The sequence below is a fragment of the Gadus chalcogrammus genome, chromosome 15 (assembly GCF_026213295.1).
Source record: "Gadus chalcogrammus isolate NIFS_2021 chromosome 15, NIFS_Gcha_1.0, whole genome shotgun sequence".
In the NCBI taxonomy this organism is placed as follows: domain Eukaryota; kingdom Metazoa; phylum Chordata; class Actinopteri; order Gadiformes; family Gadidae; genus Gadus; species Gadus chalcogrammus.
Genome location: NC_079426.1, coordinates 14,425,192 through 14,448,561, shown reverse-complemented (window position 1 = coordinate 14,448,561; position 23,370 = coordinate 14,425,192). Strand labels below are relative to the sequence as shown.

General features: G+C 46.9%; 1 protein-coding gene across 1 annotated transcript in view; it reads left to right on the top strand.

Annotated features, from left to right (window-relative positions):
- Positions 1–21,421, top strand: part of LOC130404203 (adhesion G protein-coupled receptor A3-like) — a 233,700-nt gene extending 212,279 nt beyond the window's left edge. The window contains 3 exon segments of the mRNA XM_056608847.1: positions 9,266–9,414; positions 16,548–16,643; positions 17,185–21,421. Of these exon segments, the coding sequence (XP_056464822.1) occupies positions 9,266–9,414; positions 16,548–16,643; positions 17,185–18,676 (1,737 nt within the window). The 3' untranslated portion in view covers positions 18,677–21,421.
- The last annotated feature ends 1,949 nt before the right edge of the window (positions 21,422–23,370 follow it).

Here is a 23,370-nt window from a genome sequence, read left to right as displayed (position 1 = left end):
TGCATATAATTGGCCAGGGTCATCCTTTTGTGGGAGAAACCGGGTTGTAATCTTGTCTTATTGCCTCTGCCGCACACTTTTTGTCTATCCAGTTAATGCTTTAGTAGCTGCAGCTTTAGTAGCCTCCCTTATTAAGCTCATTGATATCCCTGCTCAAAATGGACAAACACTATGGTACATTTCTCGGAACAGCCAGCGAGGATGGCTGGTAATGGCGATAGCGTTGGTCACTGAGCTTTTATCTCAAGGACACAAACATTGTAATGTGTCACAGTCTGTAGTCCTTCCAGATGCAGAGGCTGCTCATAAAGTGCTATCATCTTTGCATATTTAATTGGCGTAGGAATTTTCTTAAAGTAATCCCTAAAATAACAAAGACTGAAGGAACTGCCGAATAGGAGGAAAATAAAGCTCTGTGGACCAAATATTCAATTAATTTACCTAAAATTAAGTGCTTGGTAAGATAAGTCATTGTTACCCAGGCTGTGCTTGGTCGTGTGCAGAACTGTCAGGGGTGTTGTTGCTCTACAAAGGTAGCTTCCTCTCTCTCTTTCGATGTCTGTCTCTCTCTCTCTCTCTCTCTCTCTCTCTCTCTCTCTCTCTCTCTCTCTCTCTCTCTCTCTCTCTCTCTCTCTCTATCTGTGTCGGTATGTCTGTCTGCCTGTCTGTGTGTCTCTCTCTCTCTCGCTCTCTCTCTCTCTCTCTCTCTCTCTCTCTCTCTCTCTCTCTCTCTCTCTCTCTCTCTCTCTCTCTCTCTGTCATGCCCAGGGCGACATGCAAGCGAGGGAGTAAGGGAATGAGTGAGAAAGAGAGGCAGGGGAAATTTACGAGGCTATGCTAGATTGGACATATATGCTCTCCTGCCCACTGGCTGGATATATGTATATATATATATATATGTATATATATATATATATATACATACATATATATAGACCAGTGCTAACTGGACCATGGACTAATAGCTGAGACCCATGAAAGGAACCCGTTGCGATATTTACGCATTATGGCGACCCCTCGTTGCGTGCATCAAAAGAATAGTGGCATCAATGTTGACGAAATAATTCATGTCGTCAGAGAGAGCAGAAGAACGGACGCAGGACGGAGAGCAGAGAGAGTAATGGAGCGAGATAAAGAGCTGTAATAAAGGAACAGAGCGAACCATTGTCCGCGGCCCGGGTTGGGTTTCCGGGAGATTGATAGTTGGAGCCGTTTGGGGACCGCTGCCCCAGGCCCCAGACAGGAACACGGTGCTCTCCTATGTACACTCAGACACGACATGACTCCATTTACTGTATGTGGCGGCCAGAGATTGATGCCCAAATCCCAGACTGAGCCCTTCGCTCCCATCCCTTCTTTCATTCTGTAATTTGCACAATCCCTCTCATCATCCTCCCTCCACTACCTCGCTTTTGTACGCTGCAGTGCATTCTGGGAGGGAGGTGGCGATGATGGGTCAGGGCGGTTAATGTTTTGCCGCCTCGGCCGTTCCTGTCACAAGCACTTTAGCCGTCCTCTGTGTCTCGCCGTGCACTGGTTCCATCCTGTAGCCCAACAGCGGAGCACCTGATTGGCTACCGAGCACTTCTCGTGGCCCGGGCTGGTGTAAGAGGTAGAGTCACTCATTTATCCATCCTGGACGCCTCTCATTCCACACACCGCCAACCTCGCCTGGCGTATGGATTATACCGTATAAGCTCTGGGCAATATGGATGACGTTTTTGTTTGTTATTGGCCCATCGTGGGCAGAGACAGACTGGATCAGCCTGGGTAATTAGCCCTCGCCGTTTTAATTGATTGATGGATATACATTGAACGACTCCCTCCTCGCACCGAATCAGGATGTGCGGCTACCTATCTGATTGCAGGAGAATACAAGTGCAGAATGTTTAAAAGCGATGACTTAACAATACATTGCCCCAACCACTGGCACAGGGCCCATCCGGGGGCTCTAGCTGGCCATTCTCCACTCCTTTCGCTCTGCACTTCCCCCGCGGGCTCCTTTGCTTATTTAGCACTTAGACCACCAGGGGAGCTATGTATGGATGCTCCTCAGAGACTATAGCTCAGCATTCAATAGTATCACTCCAGACATACTGGTCTGTAGAGTCTGACTTAGACCTCCCTGTTCCCACCTGCTGCCTCGATAACGGACTTCCTCACCAACTGCCAACAAATGATTTGACTTAGCCCCCACTCTCCTACCCCCTCATGATCCACATTGGCTCTAGGCAGGGCTGAATCCATTCCTCTATGGACTCATCCTTGGATACGCCTATGGCTGCACTCCAACCGACCCCACCGACACTATCATCAAATTCACAGATTTTACAACTATGGTCAGGGGGAGACAAGTCGGCCTATAGAGAGAAGGTCCAGAGAGGGACCCTGTGGTGCTTAGCCAACAACCTGACGCTGAACACCACGAAAACAATGGAACTGATGATGAACTCCAGGAAGCACTGCATGGACCCAGCCCCGCTCTACGTCAGCAGGGACTGAGTGGGAAGGTGTCCCCACCTTCTAATTCCCGGGTAGCCACTCTGGGGGCCTCTCTTGGACTGCAAACACCACTGCGGTTGTTAAGAAGGCCCAGCTGCGAGTACACTCCCTCAGATTGCTCTGCAAAAGCCCGATGCTGGAGGAAGAGCTGTTTAAGGGCCATCTACGGCTCTTAAAGCGAGAGTGTGCTGGGCGGACTGTATCTCAGGGAGATACACTGTCTGCTCAGCGTCAGACAACAGAGCTCTCCAGAGGGATCAACACTCCCATCAAGTCCCTGGAAGATCTCTCCAGCTCTTGCTGCCTCTGCATAGCCAAAAACCTTCTTAAAGGATTTGGCCGTTTGCTAAGACCCCAGGGTAATTGATGATATTTGGCCATTCTCCGTTCGCGTTCTTGTCTAAACTTCAGCTTGCATTTCGCCAAGAACAGTCTCAATTCCTGCAAGTGCTCTCGACACTCGCCATTTCACCAAGGATCGGTTGGTAACTTGGCAGCACAGATATCCCGGTATTTATTTCGGCATTCAAGCAAGGGCCGACAAGTAACAGACTAGTACAATGGGGGAATATCATTTCAATTTACGCATGCTATTTCATCACTAAATCACTTCTACCCATTGTTGATGGCAGGAATCAATTGTTTTGAATGTTAGCAGTTTTACGGAAATTTATGAAGAGAAAAAAAAATTCGGAGTTGAGAAGCTAGCTAGCCAGCCGGCCACTAGCGCTCACAGACCCCTCGCCCCACAGACCCCTCACACCCACATACCACTGCAGCTAACGGAGCAAACGGTGGAGGAAAAGCAGGCCAACAACTGTATAACAAATGTAATAAATTTCACAACAGAGGCACTACAAGTCGTTATTGTTTTTATTATAAATATAAATTAAATTGTTGGTCTACAGTTGAGGAGCAATCAGCTGAGCTTCCATTGTTTTGGGGGAAAATCCCAAGGGGTATTGCGCAATACGGGCAAGAAATGCATCGTCTCAGACTGTCAATAGCGTTCTGTGTGCTCATGACCTTGCAAGCACATGCTTCCAAGTACGAGTAGCAAGTACGTTCTCCCCAAGAAAAAAAAGTTGGCTCTTTGCATTCCTAGTGGTGAGAAACACCTTTTGTCTATGTTAAGTTGTCAATCAGCCATGGATTTTGCTTTTGAATAGAAGAAGCAGTTTCTCAGTCCTTGAGCATGCGCAGTGGCCTGTTTGTAGTAAGTTGTGAAACACAGCCATAATACTGCAATATTTTCGGCGCTCTGATCATTAGGCTACCTGTGACGCCCCGCTGACAGGTTACCCCGCGTAGACTAACCAGCCGGAGGCAGATGATGATATTGTTGTGGCAGAAGTGCATCAAAAGTAGCCTCTGAATCACAGCGCTTAATGATCTGTGTTTTCGTAGGCTAACTGGCGGTTGTTGTGAATAAGAGACTATTCTGAACACATTTGAAGTCTTTGGAAAGTAATTCAAGTACTATTCCCCTCACATGACCAGGAGATAGACTAGTGTAACTCTGGAGGGAGATGGAAGCGGCTCACCCAAAGCAAATGCTAACCCAATTCCGTATTAAACAACTCATCTGATTACAATGGGAAAACGCCAATTTACAGATATCTCTGCGTAGCCCTTTAAGGACTCTTTTCACCTGTTGCCCTCTGCCACATGACATGAGAACCGTTTATTTTCCTGGGCCATATGCACCTTTAATGTCAAGAAGCAGTGAGTAGCCCTCGTGTGCAATATGAAGATGTAGACTGTTTTCTTAGGGCAAACCAACAGGATCTTGTGTGATTATTATATTTATTCTAGCGCAACAACATTCATACTGGTGCAATGATACCTTTGTTCTAGTGCAATTGCTACTTCATTCATCATGTTTACTTTTTTTTTTCGGGCCTGTATTGCCGACTGTGGATGTTGATGTGTCTACAGGCTGTTTTTTTTTATTGTATGGCTTGGTTTCCCTGTGTCTTCTATTTACCTGGTTCTTTCTATGCACTGATCAGGTGTACAACTCCTAATTTGCTCGTATTCTGAACACAATAAAGGCTCTGTATTCTATTATATTTAAAATACAGCTCTTTATCTCATTTTGTCCCCGGGGGAGACTTTAGCATGTTTGGTGCCGTCCTCCTCTTCCCAATCAGTCCTTACAGTGATAACTCTCAGCCGAATCGGGCACCAGCACAGATTGCCTGCTCATCCACAGGGGACCAGGCAAGCCCCACCAGACACAATTTGGGATAATTACAGAGCCGCTGGAGGAAACGTGTGATAATCCACACATATGGATTCGAGTGCATCACGCGCAGATGTGCGCATAATAACGAACACGCGCCGACACTCACAGTGCGCACATGCAGGGATCTGCCCGAGAGGAGGCTTCGAGGGGATCTGAAGCCACAGCTTTAGCAGATCTCGCAGCTGGTTAAGCCACCACATCCCAGCTCCTTCCTGATCTCCCTCATTGTCCTCGCAGTCATCCGGCCGCCACGGCTCCGTGTCGTTCTCATCTGCCTCACATTTCCCCCCTCAAACCCACTCATCCTCATCCCCCCCCCCTAACCTCGACCTCTCTCTCCGTCCCTTGTTCCAGACGCGTCCTCCTATGTTTTCTCACGTCAATCTATAACCATTTTCGTGTACGGCCTACTCCTCCTCTCTAACATTACTCACTCCATCTCTGTCTCTGTGCTCCTCTATCCATCCCCGTCGATCTTGTCGCCTCCTGTCGTGTGTCGTCGGGGGCCCCTCCTTGGCGAGGCGGCATGTAAGGCTGTCAGGGGTAATAAATGATCACACCCCCCTCACACCCGCAGCCTTTGTGTTTCCGTTGTTTGACCTTCTCCCGGCGACCACGCATACACAATCGGCTGTGCAGAAGAAACGACACAGTCATTAATTAACCTGAGATGCGGTTCATTTTTTATTTTTTTTGTGAAACATGGAGGCAGTGAAGGTGACCTCCCTTCTTAAGCGGCGGCCCGCAGGGTTGCGGTACCTGAGGGAGGCCTTCGGTTCGGGCACGGCTGTTAGTGTGCCACCGTGACATCACACGTTAGGAGAAATGCCAGGCGAGAGAGTAAAGGTGTACCTGCTGTAATTTACGTTTCAGCCCATTGACTCCATTCCGACCATTAGTCTGGGCCAGGATCCATCACGTAACTGGGTGGTGGGGGGGAGAGCAGCGCAAGGCAAGGTGCCAATAGAGATCAGCTTTTTAAGAGATCAATAGAATCAGATGCATTGATGAGCATATGAACATTGACATTTTATACATATTATTTAGCAAATGGAACCTCTCTACAGATATGAATATGATGATGTAAATGAATATTCCTCAGCATTAAACACAGAGATTGGTGCTGTAGGACTTGTGATAGCTTGTCATTGACGAAAGCATGAAAAACGTTAATAATTTGCCATACATCTATATCAATTTCGATGATCGGATATGTTGTCATGTTATAGCAACAGCTGCATAGTGTAGTGACAAGGCTGCTTTCCTCCAAGCGAACTCTACATGTGCATGCCTGCATGGCCTTGTGGACATGGCTTTGGGACAACCTAATGAGCAATTAGGCTAATAAAATATCCGGCTGATTCAGTCATTAAATTCATTCCACTGTTCCACTTGACATTCTTATTGATTGGTATAAAATGTGCATAATAATGATGTGTGTAATTTCTGTACTCCAATTAAACACATTATTAGAATCTCAATTCCATTGCGATGTAGGCATCACTTTATGAATTACTTCTGACAAGTGGAAATAATGCATCTGTTTAATTTCCCAGAAAATCGATAAATATGACTCATTTGCAGAAGTCTAATAGTATGCTAGCTCCTCGGTTTTTTCTGTTGCGGTACAAGAGGAGCCGTGGCCTTCTCAGCCACTAAGGGGTTATGCTCTGAGGACAAGAGGGTTCAAAATAGCTTTCTCCCTCAATCCACCAATCCATCCAGTAACCATCCTTCCGTCTTTACACACTAATTCACTGTCAGGGTCAGCGTAACCTATTCTGCTGACTATCAGGCAGCACACATTCGCACAACAATCACAAGCAACAATGTTTTCCCTGCTTGCGATCACACTATAGTCCATGACGTTGCTCCTCCTTACTTTGGTTCTGGGCTACGAAACCATAGCTAGTAAGCATTGCGGTAAAAATGTGTACATTTGAGTACATTGAAATCTTTCAGGCTTTAAACACCGGTAGCTTTGAAGCGCTGCCGCGACCCATTGCTTACTGGTGCTTCAATACTAAAGGGACAACGGCTGCGGAGCAACTGGAACCTGCTACAGGGGAAGGGGATTGTTAATGTTCCACTGAATGGACAAGATGTACTCCTTAGGCATAAGTCCAGTTATCCATTGTGGTTTGAGTCATCAGTGACGGTGAACAGTGAAGAAGGCGGACTCGGATGATACTGAGAAAATAAATGAGCACAATATTCGTATATTTCATACCTTGAAATTGTTGATGACTCATTTAGCCTTCACTGCTTAATAGCAAGTCCAGTTGATAAGAAGCAGGACAGAGTGCTTTAGCTTATCTAGGAGGCAGTCTCTTAGATGTGATTTATTCCTCAAGGGAACTCATTTGTTTTCTGGCGAAATTCACAATCAATATTGAACAGATTTTCAAAAACTCATTGGGAGTTTTATTGTGCATTAAAAAGATACATTGTCAAGAACCATTACACAAGTGTATTAAGCCCTCAGTAGCAAACATGGAGTAATAATAAGATTGCTCAGCGAAAGAAGCAAATTAAGAAGGGAAACGAGCAACCGGTCGAGTGTACAGTCTGCCCCCTAGAGGTCAGAGAAAGATTAATGCGCCTTATGTATCTTGCACATATTATACAAACACCGCTCCCAGCATGCTGGCCAACAACATCGCTCACCGCTGGCCCCATCCCAGGACTATGAGCCTCCAATCATAACGTTTAGAAGGTGAAGTACTAAGCTGGTTTGGCTAGGTACACGTTGAAATCCTCCTTCCAAAGAGTCTTCTCATCTACAAAAGTATAATAAACCAATAAACGCTGGCTAGCGCGGGATACGACTACCCTTCCATTGAGGTAATGCCCGTATCATCCTTTCCCTGTGGGCATGTTTGGTCATTTAGTCATTTTCAGTTTTTAGGAGGGACATAATGTGGACCGCAAATCGGTGATTGACTCACCTGAGCCTCTCTCTCTCGGTATGTCTGTCTGCCTGTCTGTGTGTGTGTCTCTCTCTCTCTCTCTCTCTCTCTCTCTCTCTCTCTCTCTCTCTCTCTCTATCTGTGTCGGTATGTCTGTCTGCCTGTCTGTGTGTGTGTCTCTCTCTCTCTCTCTCTCTCTCTCTCTCTCTCTCTCTCTCTCTCTCTCTCTCTCTCTCTCTCTCTTACTCTCCCTTCTCCCTGTCTCTAACCATTAAAGGAGACACATCTGGACTCTTTTCCGCACAGGCAGACCAGGGAGAATTATTGTATTCGGTGCCTGTAAGATTTATCTGTGCTGATTGCTCCGAATAAAAATTATGTTGGCGCATTGTAAATCTATGAACGATTTCAAATCCTATTCCCTTACACCGTTCAGCTTTTGGCAAATATTCACGCAGTTTGAGTCTAACCACCTGACTAAAGTCTGTAAAAACGACCCCCTCGTTGTCAGTCTACCTCAGGGAAACACAAGTCATGAATGTTAAAGGGCCAAGGCAGAAAAAAGAGGCCTGTTTTATGTGGGGTTCAAGTGTATACCGGTACACGCTGTACTGCCGAGGCGTCGACGTAACTGCCATTCCTATTGTCATTTGGTATTCGTAACCCGCACGTCATGTCCTCCAACTGACAGATAACATAGGCTCTCTTCCCTCCGCTGCAACAACAGAGCTTTGCTCTTATCCCAGAGAAACCCACTTCTCCCCTTGATATACTTCACTGGCAACTTTCTTATTTTATTTTGAAAACTGTCTTTCTCCTATTTTAGTGCATTTTAGGGAAGTATGTGGGATGAGTAAAAAAAAACGTAGCCCGAGGCATCAAACAATAAATAATAAAATAAATACAGGTAGTTTCGCGTCCTTGGAGTGACATTGATTGCGTTAGCGGCGGCGGAACATTTGGTGAGCTGCTCCTCGCCCAGCCGCAACGAGCTTGATCAAGTGGGATGCGTGGTGGAACTGTCTCCGCAGCACAGATGGCGAGACAACACACCAACAATACGAGGAATACACAGGCAGTGCTCCCGAGAGCTACTGTGGTCCACAGTCTCAGAGGGCCTCACCACGAATGCATTAGAGATGAGATCTGGTGGCCCCCTTGACCCTGATAAATAAACGTGTGAAAGGGCGTCACACACCCTGAGGCCCTTAAGGGACCTTAAAACGGGCCAGACAACCCACATCGTTCTGACGGGCTGTACCTTGCGCTTATTGTCTCACACATTCTCCCTCTTCTCTCTGGATCCAACAAATGATAATATTAGTGTTATTTGAAATTCTAATATTTTGTGTACACTTTCTGTGATATAACTACATTTTGAATCTATGTTGGCTGCTCTATGTTCATGTCTATGGTAGGCATTCTACCTTTTTTGTTTTTTTTAATAGACTCAATAATTAATCAATCCAAAAAAAGGATTGATAAATCAACACTGAAAATAATCTGGATGATGAGTTTATCCCTGGGGTGCAACAACCCATCCCGGCCGCGAGTGTTTGATTGGCTGGAGATCACATGGTAACCTGTGTCTCCTGTGTGTCCCCAGGTGGGCGTGGCACTCCACTACTCCACCCTCTCCACCATGCTGTGGCTGGGGGTGACGGCCAGGAACATTTACACGCAGGTGACCAAGAAGCCCCCCCAGAGCCAGGACGGAGCCCCGCCCCCCGCTCGCTCCCGCCAGCCCCTCCTTAGGTAAGCACCACCGTCCTAACGACCACACACACACTCACAGAGTCAGACACACATACAAACACATACACTCGCAGACTCCGACACACACACATATACACACACACACACATACACACACACACACACACATACATACACACACACACACACACACACACACACACACACACACACACACACACACACACACACACACACACACACACACACACACACACACACACACACACACACGAACCACCAGCCTGATCCAGCATGGCAGATGGTAGATAATAGGTCTGCCTGTGTGTGTGTGTGTGTGTGTGTGTGTGTGTGTGTGTGTGTGTGTGTGTGTGTGTGTGTGTGTGTGTGTGTGTGTGTGTGTGTGTGTGTGTGTGTGTGTGTGTGTGTGTGTGCATACCAGTATCCCATTTAACGACTCAGTATTTAGCACAGCTTGCTCTGTTTCTATTTTCTGAGGTCAAGGACTGCTCACAGCGTGAATCTACACTTTTTTCGATAGAGGGCAGGGTGAGAACAAGCTCTGAACAAGCTTTTGCTATGGTATGATCAAAGTATTATCAGTGTTTGACCTCCCACTTGCCATTCCTTTTGAAGCATGGATCATTTGGATCAACATGTATTGAATCTAAAACACTGGGATCGGTAAATTAGTTTTCCTTCACAAATTGCAGCACAACAGGAGCAGAATATGTTTTGCATTATCTACATTTTGGCTCTTTTCTATTTTCTCTGTGTAATTAAAGTGTCAAAAGCAAGACGTTTGCCGAAGTGCGCTTATTGACAATTTATTTATTCCCATAATTTCTGTGTTGCTGTTGGGGGCTCATTTTTTGCGTGTTTTGAACGAGGCCCGTGACGAGCCCTGCGCTCGGGTGACTTATTAGGAATGTTTATCCGCAGAGACATTCTCTGGCCTCGTTACCTCGGTCTGGGCCTCACGCTATGTTGACGTTAATGTCAGACAATTCCTTGTTTAGCCCGCTCTTGGCTCCATTTCTTTGAGCAAACAGTGTCTGGAAGTGCTGTGAAAAGGAGTGGGATGGATGCAGACGGGGGCACGGGGGGGGGGGTCTGGGGTGGGGGGAGGGGGGGGGGGGATTGTCTGGGGGGGAGGGGGGATGCCTTCGTATTAATCAGCTTTAATTCCTGAATGAAGTCTCATTCACTCCTGGATTGTCTCACGTGCCTCAGAGGGGATATTGAAGGTGGAGGGTGCTGCTTAGCAACGGCAGTGGCATGAGGGAGGGAGCCGTCGTTGCCGTTGACTAGCATCTGTCCAGGGGTATATATATATATATATATATATATATATACATAGATATATCATTGAATGTCAATATGCATGAGCTTTTTTAATTAAAGTCATGCATGACGTGAACGCACGCTGCCGATGCTTATCAGAAGCACCTTGGCTTATCGGCGCCCTCCCCACCCCCGCTTGCTCCTCCGGTTAGCATGTGAGGTGCGTCTGTGTGTGTGTGTGTGTGTGTGTGTGTGTGTGTGTTCGTGGAAAAATAGGAGATTTACACGGAGCCGAACGACGACACCTTTGGAATGCTGTTACAAATGAGACAGCAGCCGTTGTTGTTTCGTTTCGTTCGTTTCATTTTCAGGCGTGTGCGATGGGATCGCTTCTAATTCACTTATGCATTCAGCAAGTGTTTACAAGCCAAGGTTATTCATCATTATTATGCCCTAAACAGACGGGCATCTTTCACAGAGGTAGCGAGCGCAAGCTAGCTGAGGGGGCTGTGTCGTGGGGCTTATTTCCCCTCTTATTAAGTTCACTCCTGCCAAACCACATTTGGCAGCATGTGCTTTCTAATGTCAATCTCATTGAAACAGATGTTTGGCACTTACACACGGAGCACGTACACTTGGATGCTAGTAAAATTATACTACATAGTGTGTGTGTGTGTGTGTGTGTGTGTGTGTGTGTGTGTGTGTGTGTGTGTGTGTGTGTGTGTGTGTGTGTGTGTGTGTGTGTGTGTGTGTGTGTGTGTGTATGAGCTTTGTCCGACGCAACCATTCACCAGGGAACATCTGGGGCTGTTTCTGATTGGGTGTGGGCCAGTTTAATAGCATTGAAGGAAGGACCTTTGTGTTGTTGTGTGGCTGTGTTGGTGCCCAGGGATGTGCACTGCCTGGAGGGAGGTCAAATATGTGGTACAGCAGGGTACTTATCGGTCTGAATCGTTTTCCTTGAAGCCATTAAACCGGATCTTTCTGAATATTTTCAACTGGATCGTTGACAATAATTTTGGCATGCAAGTGAATAATTGTGTAGTGATTGTGTTGTTGCCATATATGAATATTATTAGACGACTTTATGGCGATTCATCTCTACCTATTCAGCTGAACGTGAAAGGCCTCAAGCATTACTCTCTAAGTTCCCGTCCCTCCTTCCCCCCAAGTACCAAGGCCTCATCTCCCAGGCATATCCTCAGACACCCCATTCTCACCCCTTTCCCCACCCCTGCCATCTGGATCTTGTCGAGGAGGAGGATAACTGGTCACCTCTCGCCAGGGGGAATAAGATAATGTGTGTGTGGGTGCTCTTCCGCTCAGGCTGTAGGCAGACAGGTGGGGGGGAACGGAGGGGCGATGCGACGGTCCAGTCGCACCGTTACAGTGATTGACTGTAATGCCGGCCGTCAGACGGCCAGACGCATCCAGACAGCAGGAGACAAATCAATTTCTCCTCTGCTCAAAATCACCCTCTTCTCTTTCGAACCCCCCCCCCCCCCCCCCCAAAACCTCCACATCCATTTCCACCCCGCCACCGCCACCAGCCCTCCACCACTCACAGCAACACCAGCCCTCCATCCTCCAGCCCCACCCACCCCGGACACAGCCCTCCGTCAGCTACGTGACGGAGGTATATTGGCCTGTCAGCCGAATAAAGCAATCTGGCCCGTCCCGCCGACCTTTGGCCTGAAATCTGTGCCGTATTGAACCAGGAGATTTGAGCACCTCCACTCATCCGATTAACTCGCTGTCACAACCCCCGAAGGCTGATGCGTGCCCGACATCTTGAGTGCAATATTTCAATTTCAATACAAAATGTTTCCCCTCGCCCCCTCTTTGTCAGCGAAACAGACCCAGGACTACAGAGCACTCCACCCTTTAAAGGACCTCTAGTTGACCAACATGTGTGGTGTTGATTAGCCATAACGGGCCATTTCTGAATCCATCCTCTAGTGACATCACAAGTGGGAGTGTCAAGGTATCTGATGTGCGATGGACAGATCAGCCAACCAGTTGGTTCGGCCCACTGGTAGGGCGGGTAGGTTGATCTTTCTATCATACATCCTGGGTTGGACAATCCCACATGTGACCTCACCAGAGGGTTGATTTTCAAATAGCCTATAATGGCTAATAAACCTCACAGCTGGTGGTAAAACAGGGGACCTTTAAGATATTAGGTGTGTTTCAGTATCGGCTAAAAAGGATTTCCCCACAACTGCTATGGTACCTTGTAGAAGACGATTGATTACTGCAATAACGTTAGCATCTCTGAGCGTGTTCAGCATGTTTTAGTCAAAGTGGGCCAGGCTAAATAACCAACCGCTCCCCAGAATGAGACCCTTGCAATGTTGCAGTGGGGTAAGGGTGCCTAGATTCTATATCAGCAGAGTTATCGCCGTAATTATAAACACCTGTTTAGTGTCTCACTTTAATGGGTATTCGTCTAATTGGGTACTCGGGAGCTCAAACTAAGCTTAAAAGCAAAAGAAATTGAGCAAAACGATACATTTCGTGTATTTTTTTGGCTTGATTGAATTTGGTTTAACCTGAATTTCCCTCTCTGGCAATCAAAACCAGTTTTTATGTCTCTAATTCAATGGAATGTGTGAGAGTGTTTGAGCAGCTTAGTGGCATCTGTTGACAGAACCGAGAAGCACAGAGTTTAATAACAGGTAGCCCCTGTGCTGACGAGAGTGAATAATCCAATTAGTGTACTCAAGGTTTTTTTTTTCTTCAAAATGTCAAGAGGGCATATTCCTGCCACCATGGTCTGTGTAACGGGACTGTGGCTGAATGCTGCTTCTAGCATGAAAATGCCAAATGCACTTTTGTGCATTTGCCCTTTAACAGTATTGACAAACCAAACCAACCATGACTGAATTGTATGTATCAACTGGGGAAGTGAGGATGCACTTCGTTCCCCGATTTGTAGGTTTGCGTATGGTTTTGTGGGACCCCGACCAATTCATATGTTACACGTATCGGTCACAGAATCAATTCAAACTTAACTATTCACTGGCATTTTGGAGGAATTAATTTAGGTCTTTTTAAAGCTTCTGCCTTCAAAATGTGTCGCTGTCAAGTTCAACAAAAGCAACAAGCACTTGTTGATGCGTGTTTGTTTTCATGGACATTTATCATACAGTGCTATAACAGTGCTGTTTGAGCCGTCAGTAGGCTTACTTGCCAGATGTTGAGTGTCATTTTCATATCGAATCGCACAGGTTCGCCTCAAACGAAAACTATGGTTGCTGTATCATATCGGGCTTGAATGGAGGGATGCACATCCCTACTGCGTCCCCATGGAAATATGAAATTAAAATCACAAATCTCCACAAAGATTCAAGCTATATACCAGCTGCACTATTGGGCTATAAAAAGTAAAAACTCTAAATTAACCATAGACGTTTTTCTTTCTTTCTGGCTTATTACAATACCATTTCAGCACAGTTGTGAATCACTCCTTAACAATAGTATTCTGGCATCAGCCCTCTGTCCCACATAGTTTCCTACACCCTGTTGTACCAGGCCAAGACACTAGCCAGGAAGGGCAGAACTGAGGACAGTGCATCCCCGTAGGCAGAGCTGAGGACAGGAGAGGGAATGTAGCTATTATCTACTCGCTAAAAGCCACTTCAGGGACTATTTATATTGGATGATTGTTGCTGCTTAGCTTGGTTTCCAAGAAAATGCAGAATAAAGCCCAACTCTGCGTATGCTTCCTGCCAAGCCTGGTGGGGACAGAAGGTCCTCTTTAATGGAGTGGTCTGGATCGGCGGCGTTAGCGCTCGCAGGCGCCAGCGCTCGCAGGCGCTATTGCTAGCCAGCCTTCAGGCGTACGTGCCGAGCCCTGTGGTGCATTGTGGGTTAACCGAGGTTACCAGTGTCAAGCCTAAAGAGGCTGTGGGGGTCAGGAGCCGCCTGGGTGGTGGGGCTAGGATTGGGAGTGTGGAGGGGATGGTGGGGTGGGTGTTGCTCACCATTGGCCGGGCTCTCCCTATTTACGCCGTCCATCTGACAGGTGTGTAAATGGGTTTTCCACCAGAGGAGGTATCCCCCAGGACGGAGATACCCACCCACAGGCAGCCCTCTGCTGCATTCAGAGACGGTGACAGCCCTGGCCCCCCCACCCCAGATACCCTCCTCCCCTCGTCGTATTCCTCTCCCGCCACCAGCCAACTCGCCAGGCACACGGCTTGATTGTAATTGAATTTTAGGAAACAGGGAGTGTTCTCTGTGTGATGGGGAGGAGATGAGCAGAGAGAGAAGGAGAGAGAGGGGGACAGGGAGACAGAGAATGTGAGATTAAGAGAGACCAAGACAGAGAAGAAGATTGAGTGTTGGGAAAGGTTAGCATGCTGACAGAGCATGAAAGGGAGAGAGAGAGAGAGAGAGAGAGAGAGAGAGAGAGAGAGAGAGAGAGAGAGAGGCAGAGAGAGAGGCAGAGAGAGAGAAAGAGAGAGAGAAAGAGAGAGAGAGAGACAGAGAGAGAGAAAGAGAGAGAGAGAAAAAGATATATACGCAGTGTAGATAGCAGATTCTGGCTGCAGCTGTTAGTTCAAGATGTTCAAGAACCCCTTGTACACAGGCATAGACACACACACACACACACACACACACACACACACACACACACACACACACATACACATACACAAACGCACAGGTAGATATTTAGAAATCCAGATGAATGTTTACTTCCTCGAGTAAGTGGTTGCAAATGCAACGCCTACAGTATAATTAAAAATAAAGGGATAACAATTCTACACAGGATGAGCTAAAGCACTACCGCAACACCAGACCTGGGTTGGTCTGTGGGGGACTGTAGGGTCACACCGAAGATTACGTTGCGCTTCGGGGCGTCTTGCGGGCGTCATTCAAGCAGCGTTGCTGACACCACTTTTGGTTGTGCCTGAAGTCAAGTTTGTTGTGGAGCTCTTGAGAGACCAGAAAGCCAGAACAAATCACCTATTTTCCACGATCCTCGTTTACTATTGAGTCGACATTAGATATTCGGAAACAATTGAGTTTCGGCTTTTGTATTAGGCTGTTGTATTGTAAAGGATTTGGAGTCAAAAGTTGAAATTAATGATAGAATTATAATCATATCCTTAGCCTTGTTTGCTTCCACATATAAGGAAGGATTACGACCTGCTTCTCCGCTCTCACTACACACTAAAATAACAGAAACGAAGATCACATTTGTGTCTGTGTCCGAGGCTGATCATAGCTCAGGAAACCGGGACGGTGAAGCGATAGTTTTCTCACCATGATCGCTAACACTAAAGCTGGAGAAAATACCATCCAGCTCTGCCACTGGTTGCTGCTTCAGTGCTGACGTCGCACATTAGCATACAGTTAAATTGTTAAATAAATTTCAACTCTCCTTATCGCCCTTGACGTTGACATCGCTTCTCTTACTGCTGCCACGGTGACTGCCACTCCCCGTTTCCAGCTCCTATTCACAGTGAATGGCTTCCGGCAGCGTTTGCTGCTCATGAATCTTTTGGTGTGACCGCACCGTACGGTTACTCTTTGTTACTCTACCGGTGCTCTCTCTCTCTCTCTCTCTCTCTCTCTCTCTCTCTCTCTCTCTCTCTCTCTCTCTTTTTTTCTTTCTCTCTCTCTCTCTCTCTCTCTCTCTCTCTCTCTCTCTCTCTCTCTCTCTCTCTCTCTCTCTCTCTCTCTCTCTCTCTGTATGTATGTATGTATGTATGTATGTATGTATGTATGTATGTATGTTTGTGTGTATTATAATAACAAACATGCATATCAATCAGAAGTGTACACCTATTTTAATGTATTTCTTTTCCTATGTCTTCTCTCTCCCCCTCTCTCTCCCTCTCTCTCTGTACTATTTCTGTTTCCATTGCTCCCCTCAGGTTTTATTTGATCAGCGGTGGGGTGCCCATCATCATCTGCGGGGTCACGGCAGCTGTCAATATAGACAACTATGGCAGTGGAGAGCAGGCGCCATAGTAAGTCCAGCGTTTACCGGCCGTTCTCAAGGTCAAACCGCTCCCACGACCCGTGCTTTCTCATCTGCTCCACCGAGCAACACATGCTCCCCGTAGAGCACTGACCTCGTTAGCTTCACCTCCCTTTCCTTCAAAGTAAAATCGATCATGGTTCCAAATCCAATTATTTTACAAAAACTGGATGATAGGTGTGTTTTTTTTAGATTAAAGGTACACGCCAGGAACAACTTTTGGTGTGTTGGCAAATGATGAGCACTAGTTGTTTGATTTATTAGTAGTATAGCATAGCATAAGATTAAATGTGCTTTTTAAATCCCACATACTCAATTTGTAGTGATGAAGTTTGTACATGTGTAACATGTAACGTTGGTTCCTTAGCTCTTTGTCCTGTGTTGTTAATCTTGTACAAAACTTGACTTTTTGTGTGCTTGTCTGTCGGTTTGTGTTTGTGTGTGTGTGTGTGTGTGTGTGGTTTTGTTTGCGTGTGTGTGTGTGTGTTTGCATGGGTGTGTCTGTTTGTGTGCCTGCCCGCCGCCCCCAGCTGCTGGATGGCCTGGGAGCCGAGCCTGGGCGCCTTCTTCGGCCCGGTGGCGCTCATCGTCCTGGTGACGTGTGTCTACTTCCTGTGCACCTTCATCGTGCTCCGCCAGCACCCCGAGAGGAAGTACGAGCTCAAGAGGCTGTCGGAGGAGCAGCAGCGGCTGGCCGCCGTCGACATGCCCACCCACTGCCACCAGGGGGCCGAGCCGGGGGCCCCGGGCGGCGCGGGGGCGGGGCCCGGCGGCGGGGGGGGCCACTGTCCCGCCGGCTGCCCCGGCATCCCCATCAACCCGGCGCTGCTGGCCAACGAGCACTCCTTCAAGGCCCAGCTGCGTGCCGCCGCCTTCACCCTCTTCCTCTTCCTGGCCACCTGGACGTTCGGCGCGCTCGCCGTGTCCCAGGGCCACTTCCTGGACATGATCTTCAGCTGCCTGTACGGCGCCTTCTCCGTCACCCTGGGCCTCTTCATCCTCATCCACCACTGCGCCAAGCGCGACGACGTCTGGCACTGCTGGTGCTCCTGCTGCCCCGGTCACCGCGGCAACAACAACAACGGCGGCGGCGTCGGAGGAGGGGGAGGGCCCGGCCGGGGGTCGTGCGGTCAGGCGAGGCCGAAGGTGGCCAACGTGAACGGGGACACCCCGGGGCACGGGCACGGCCATAAACACTGTCACCACGACGCGGCGTGCCCGGGCAAGGCCCTGCTGGGCTGCGGCCACTGTCCGCACGCCCTGCCGGCGGCGCAGAACCACGTGACGTGCCTGGCCCCCGTGGCGGTCCCCTGCTGCGCCGCCCTGCACAGCCAGCAGCTGTGCGAGGAGGAGCCGGCTCCCACGCACGTGCTGCTGCACGCCGACCCCGAGGGCTACCGGCCGGGCATCCACCTGCACCCCTGCCTCAAGAGCGGCTCCAGGACTAAGGGCCGCCCGTTCGGCCGCCACCAGGCCGCGGCGGCGGCCGGCGACAAGGAGTACGCCTATCACATTCCCTCCAGCGTGGACGGAGGCAGCGTGCACAGCTCGCACACCGACAGTCCCCACAGCACACACGAGCGCCACGTGCACGTCTGCCCCCACCTGGCCCTGGAGGGCCCCCTGGAGGGCCACCACGCGTGCCACGCCGCCGCCGCCGCCGCCGCCGCTTCAGCGCACGAGGCGCTGTCGTGCCACAACCCGTGCCACCGGCACATCTGCTGCGCCAAGGCAGACCTTTTCCCGGCCATGTGCCACGCGGAGGCCGGCGACACGGCCGGCACCTTCCTGTGCGGCTGCGGCAAAATGGCGGAGGACGACCTGATGCCGCCGCCGGCGCACCATCAGCAGCAGCAGCAGCACCTCGAGATGCACGCGCCGCCGCGCAGACAGTCCTTCCCCCAGAACCCCCCCAACCAGAACGGCATCCTGAAGGGGGGGCTGCACGAGGGGCTGCTGTTCGCCTCGGACGGCACCGGCAATATACGCACCGGGCCCTGGAAGAATGAAACTACTGTGTAGTGCTGTGTGGGGAGACGGATGGCGAGCTCCGGGTCGAGAAAACACAAAAGGATGAGACCTCCCGTCCGCCCAGCCCCTTCCTTTAGGGTTCAAATCATCCGTTTCTTTTGGTTTCATCGTTGTTGCGTTCCTCGTTTGTCCTGTTTTACTGTATAGAAATATGGCGTCTACATTCTGGGTCGCCCCACACAGGGTAGCTCTACAAAGGACAAGATATCCTTCTTTTAAGAATAATTTGTAAATGTGTGTCACATCATGCGACGAGGTGTTATTGAGAGTGTGTTTGCCACCTCGTAATGCTACGGATATATATAGATATATATTAATATATACATAAGAAAAACGAGTGGTCGATTGCGTATGAATTTGTGTGTTAGTGCTCATATGCAACTCTGCAAGGTCATTTTTCTAAACTTTAGATCTGAATCCATCGACTGGTCTGTACCTCCAGAACTCTCCAGAAGAAGATAAAGTTGTGACATTCCTGTGTTAGACAACTAAACCAGCAATTTTCAAACACCACTATTACATTGTGAAAATTAAACGCAAATGGAAAAACGAGAAGCACTCCCCAAGGTTGATGTTGATTGTGATGTCTGTATGATGTTATTTTTTAAGAGAATTAAATGACAGTATCAATGACGGGTAGATTTGGTTCCGTTCCACATCAGGAGAACTAATTATATGTCATTATACTGCAATGTTTATTTCTACACTGTGCAAAATAGAGCCAGGTCTTCACAGCGAGTTCATCGCCAAACTGTTGTGCCATTTTCTTCTCTTCCACTCGAATCATGCGAGCAACTAGACATTGTAAATCAATATTTGATGAATTGTCAATCATTACCCGCTGCGGAATTTATATTTGTAAAAAGCTACACTTAACAGTTTTACAATAAAAGTGTTATTATCAGTGTGCCAAAAAACAAACATTAATTTGCCTAATTATACGTTGTGAAACGGATTACATCGTTTTCTCACTTGCTGATAAAAATATAAAACAATTTATGAATATTTAAAGTAACATTGACCTACGGCAGATTTAGCCAAAAAAATGCAGTCAGTTTATATATCTATATCTATGTAAATATATGCATATATATATATATACATATATATATGTATATATATACAGCACCCCCAAAGTGTGCATGCCTTGTTGTATGTTCTACTGTGTTTTATATTTCTAGTGTTAATCAATGCCAAATCATTAACAGCTGCCATATATACTGTTTGTCTCCTGATCCGAGTGGACTAGTGCAATTTGCCACAAATCTTTTATATTTAAACTGGCACTGCGTAATTTTTTTCCGAAAGAGGCACATTCTTTCTAATATAAATAAAAAGTAACAGTAAAAATATCGATCAAGTCTTCAATTGAATGGGTTTACCATAGTAGAGTAGTTTGGTCAGGTGTGACCTTCAGGAACTCCAGCTCAATAGCTCTTACCAGCCTCCGCACAACAACGGTGCTGCATATTCCTCTCTGTGTGACTTTGTTTTTGCCGCATTGCAATATTTTGCTTCGCCTCAGTCCAATACCGAAGAATTGATGGTCAGTCAAATTTGATGGTGGTATGTCTTTCACACAGCGCAGGGTTTTTGGATTTTGAACGTCTCCATGCGTCATCCTGTTCTCTCTCCCTTTTTGTTTAAAATGGTCCATTTAGAAAAAAAATAAATAAACAGGCTATAACAGTGGAGCAATGGCTTCCGGTGAAGACAACCTGAGCAGAAAAGGGCCAAAACTGGGTTATGGATCGGTCCATTGTTACCATGAAGGTCAGTATCACTTTGAGGGATAGCCACGTGGGTGAGGGATTCACAATATTCCCTTCTGATGGAGGACGCCCGTTTGGTTTATGTATGATAGCGGGCGTGACACCGAGCAGTCACGGATAGTAACCCTGCACAGCAAAACCCTACCCTACCCATCCCCACCTGTGTGACTATGTTGGCAGACGCACGCTATCTATTTAGCCATCGTGTGTACTCTGGGTGTGTCTGTTTGTATGAAGTCGGTCTGGTTAATTTTAACCAGTGATGAAATTTAAGATACTTATCAACAGAATTCATTTATATTTAAAGAAAGTATGATAGAAAATAGAAAAAAATATTATGGCTCAGTAACTGAGCTGCTGTCCTCGCTGTTATCGAATGCAAGTCCTCTTATTTTATTATTTATTCTTGCGTTTTGTTCTTTGCTATGCAGGCTTTGCTATGTGCTGTGAGACTTCTCATTTGGTACCAGATATAAAGATTCCCTACCCACATCCATGCTTGGCCTGCCACTTTGTCAAATGGGACGTTTTTCAGAATTGTTTGTCCACTGTGGCAACCCGTCTCCGGCACAGCGCCCCTGGAGGCCCAGGGGGCAGGTTGTGGAGGCAGTGTACCACCGATTTCCATCAGATGGCGCCACTAAGAGCATTGGTGCCAATTATTGAAATGCGGAGCACCTGAGGAGCAGGTGAGGAGGCATGCTTTAAAAAGCATGCTTCCACACTCAGGCCTCGTTATACGTAGCAGGGTATTTATAGAAACTAATATTTCCCCCCCTCCGTTTTCAAAAATAACATTGTGCACACAACATCGTTTTCGAAAAAGTTGTCGTTTACATCAAAACGCATAAATACGCAGTAGAGCGCCATTTTAACTATGTCAAACCCATGGGCGGCAGTGTAGGGAGAAGGATAAAGCCATGCAAGCCAATCAGAATCCTCAGAATCAACAACAACGGATAACACAAGCGTCTTCCTGTAACAAACAAACTGTAAACATAGGGCGCTCATATGACGTTAGGCATTTCCTGGCGCATAATGTGACGCTTCAGAACCTAAAACCCCGTTTCTACCCGTTGACAGGACAATGCATAACCGGCGTTTTCAGAAATCTCCACTTTGGCCGGAGTTTTTAGAAATTATCGTTTGCTGTGATAAAAACAGCGTTTTCGTGTAAATGAGAGGCCAAACCGCGTGGAAATATCTGCGTTTTCCCTTCGTGTAAACGGGGCCTCATTCAGGGCTCTCCTGGTTCCCATGTGCGGAGAGACCAGTCTCCGTGGGTGACGTGATTCCACCCGGTGGAACGAGACTGTGGATTCCTCAAAAGCTGTTTTTTGTTTGGTTTAATAGTAATATACTTTATGTTTGATTAAAAGTGCCATTTTGGCTTTGAGTTAACTCTGATTCATGCGCTATTTGGAATGAGGAGGTTCACTCCCCAAGCCGGGTTGCCACACCACATAGAAATGTTGGAACTAAAATAAGACATTTCTACACAGAAAAATATCCATATAATTGTGGCTTTTCTGTGTTAGCCTTTTTCTTTTGGTTGGTTTGTTGGCTTATTTTTTGGCAGGTGTTGAATATTGAACTGAGTTAATGAAGAGACGTTGAGGATGGTGCAACTTTCTCAGACTTGTACAGAGCAGATGGTTAACTGTTAAATTGTCCCCTGCTAAACTTGCACAACAAAGATTAGTCAGTGTTCAGTAGTACCCAATTATATATTCATTATGGGATAGGTGCAGAGCTTTTTTTGTCGGTCCCAACAAATGTAAATAAAATCACTGCATTTTTTACCGAAGCAATTTGCTAACAGCTAACTCTAAGCTGTCTGATTAATTTGTGATGATTAACGATTCAAACGCCAGAAAGCCTGTGAGTTAATCAAAGTGTTCAGATAGATTTTTGTACTCCACAACATGCCAAGAACTGTAGTGGCATTCACTCCTCTTAATGCTTTTATCGAGTGCAGTTAAAAGGCTGATGAATCTGACAATAAAACTCAAATACTGACGCTGTTTAAAGAGTTTTCAAGATTGTGAAATGGTCAATTCGGCCAAAACAACCTTAGAGTTTAGCCTTGCTTAGAGGTTCTGATTGTGATGAATGACAAAGAAATTGCAAAGAAAAGACATTACTTACTTTATTTCCCTGGAACTGCTTTCCTTTCGGTCCATGACAAATAGGAAGTCTGGAGAAGTCAGAATATGCGGGAGAGGTCAGGCCTGGATGATGCTCCATATTTAATCTTGCTAGCATACAAGACATTCTTTAACCAAGTTTAGCAACTTTTGGCAACTGTATCCATTCAATGGTAAAAAAAAAAAAATCAGAACTTATAAACCCAGGTAATTCTTTCCAAGATCAAACGATATAAAATCCAGTGATATTACGTAACTATGATAAATGAAATGAAATACTTTGTAATTTTTCAAATCATTGATTGAATGCAAGCCAAGATGACGACTTGAAAGCATTTTAACTGTGAATGACCTTGGTGACTGAACCCCATTGCTGCCCTGGATCTTTGAGCAAGGGGAAAGCTCTTCGAAACTGTATCACAGCTTTCAGCTCTCAACCTTGCCATAAGCATCTCTTACTCAAAAAGTCAAGTAATGAATACTAATAATCCGAAGAAAGAAAATCCATTCCTGGCTTGAAGTGTTTTGTGTATAGCACGAATAATTCCTCTCATATAAGGGCCCTTTGAGTTTTCAGCGTTGCCATGTTTTTGACGTACAATATACTAGTGGCAGCCTGGTTGTCAACAGCACAAAATCCATTGTCTTCCCCAAGCCTGTTTACCAAGAACCTCTTGAGCATTCAACTGTGACAAAACTACCGAAAGCCACTTTTTCCACATTGGCACACATTCTAATACATTCATACACCATGCAAAAAGGAAAC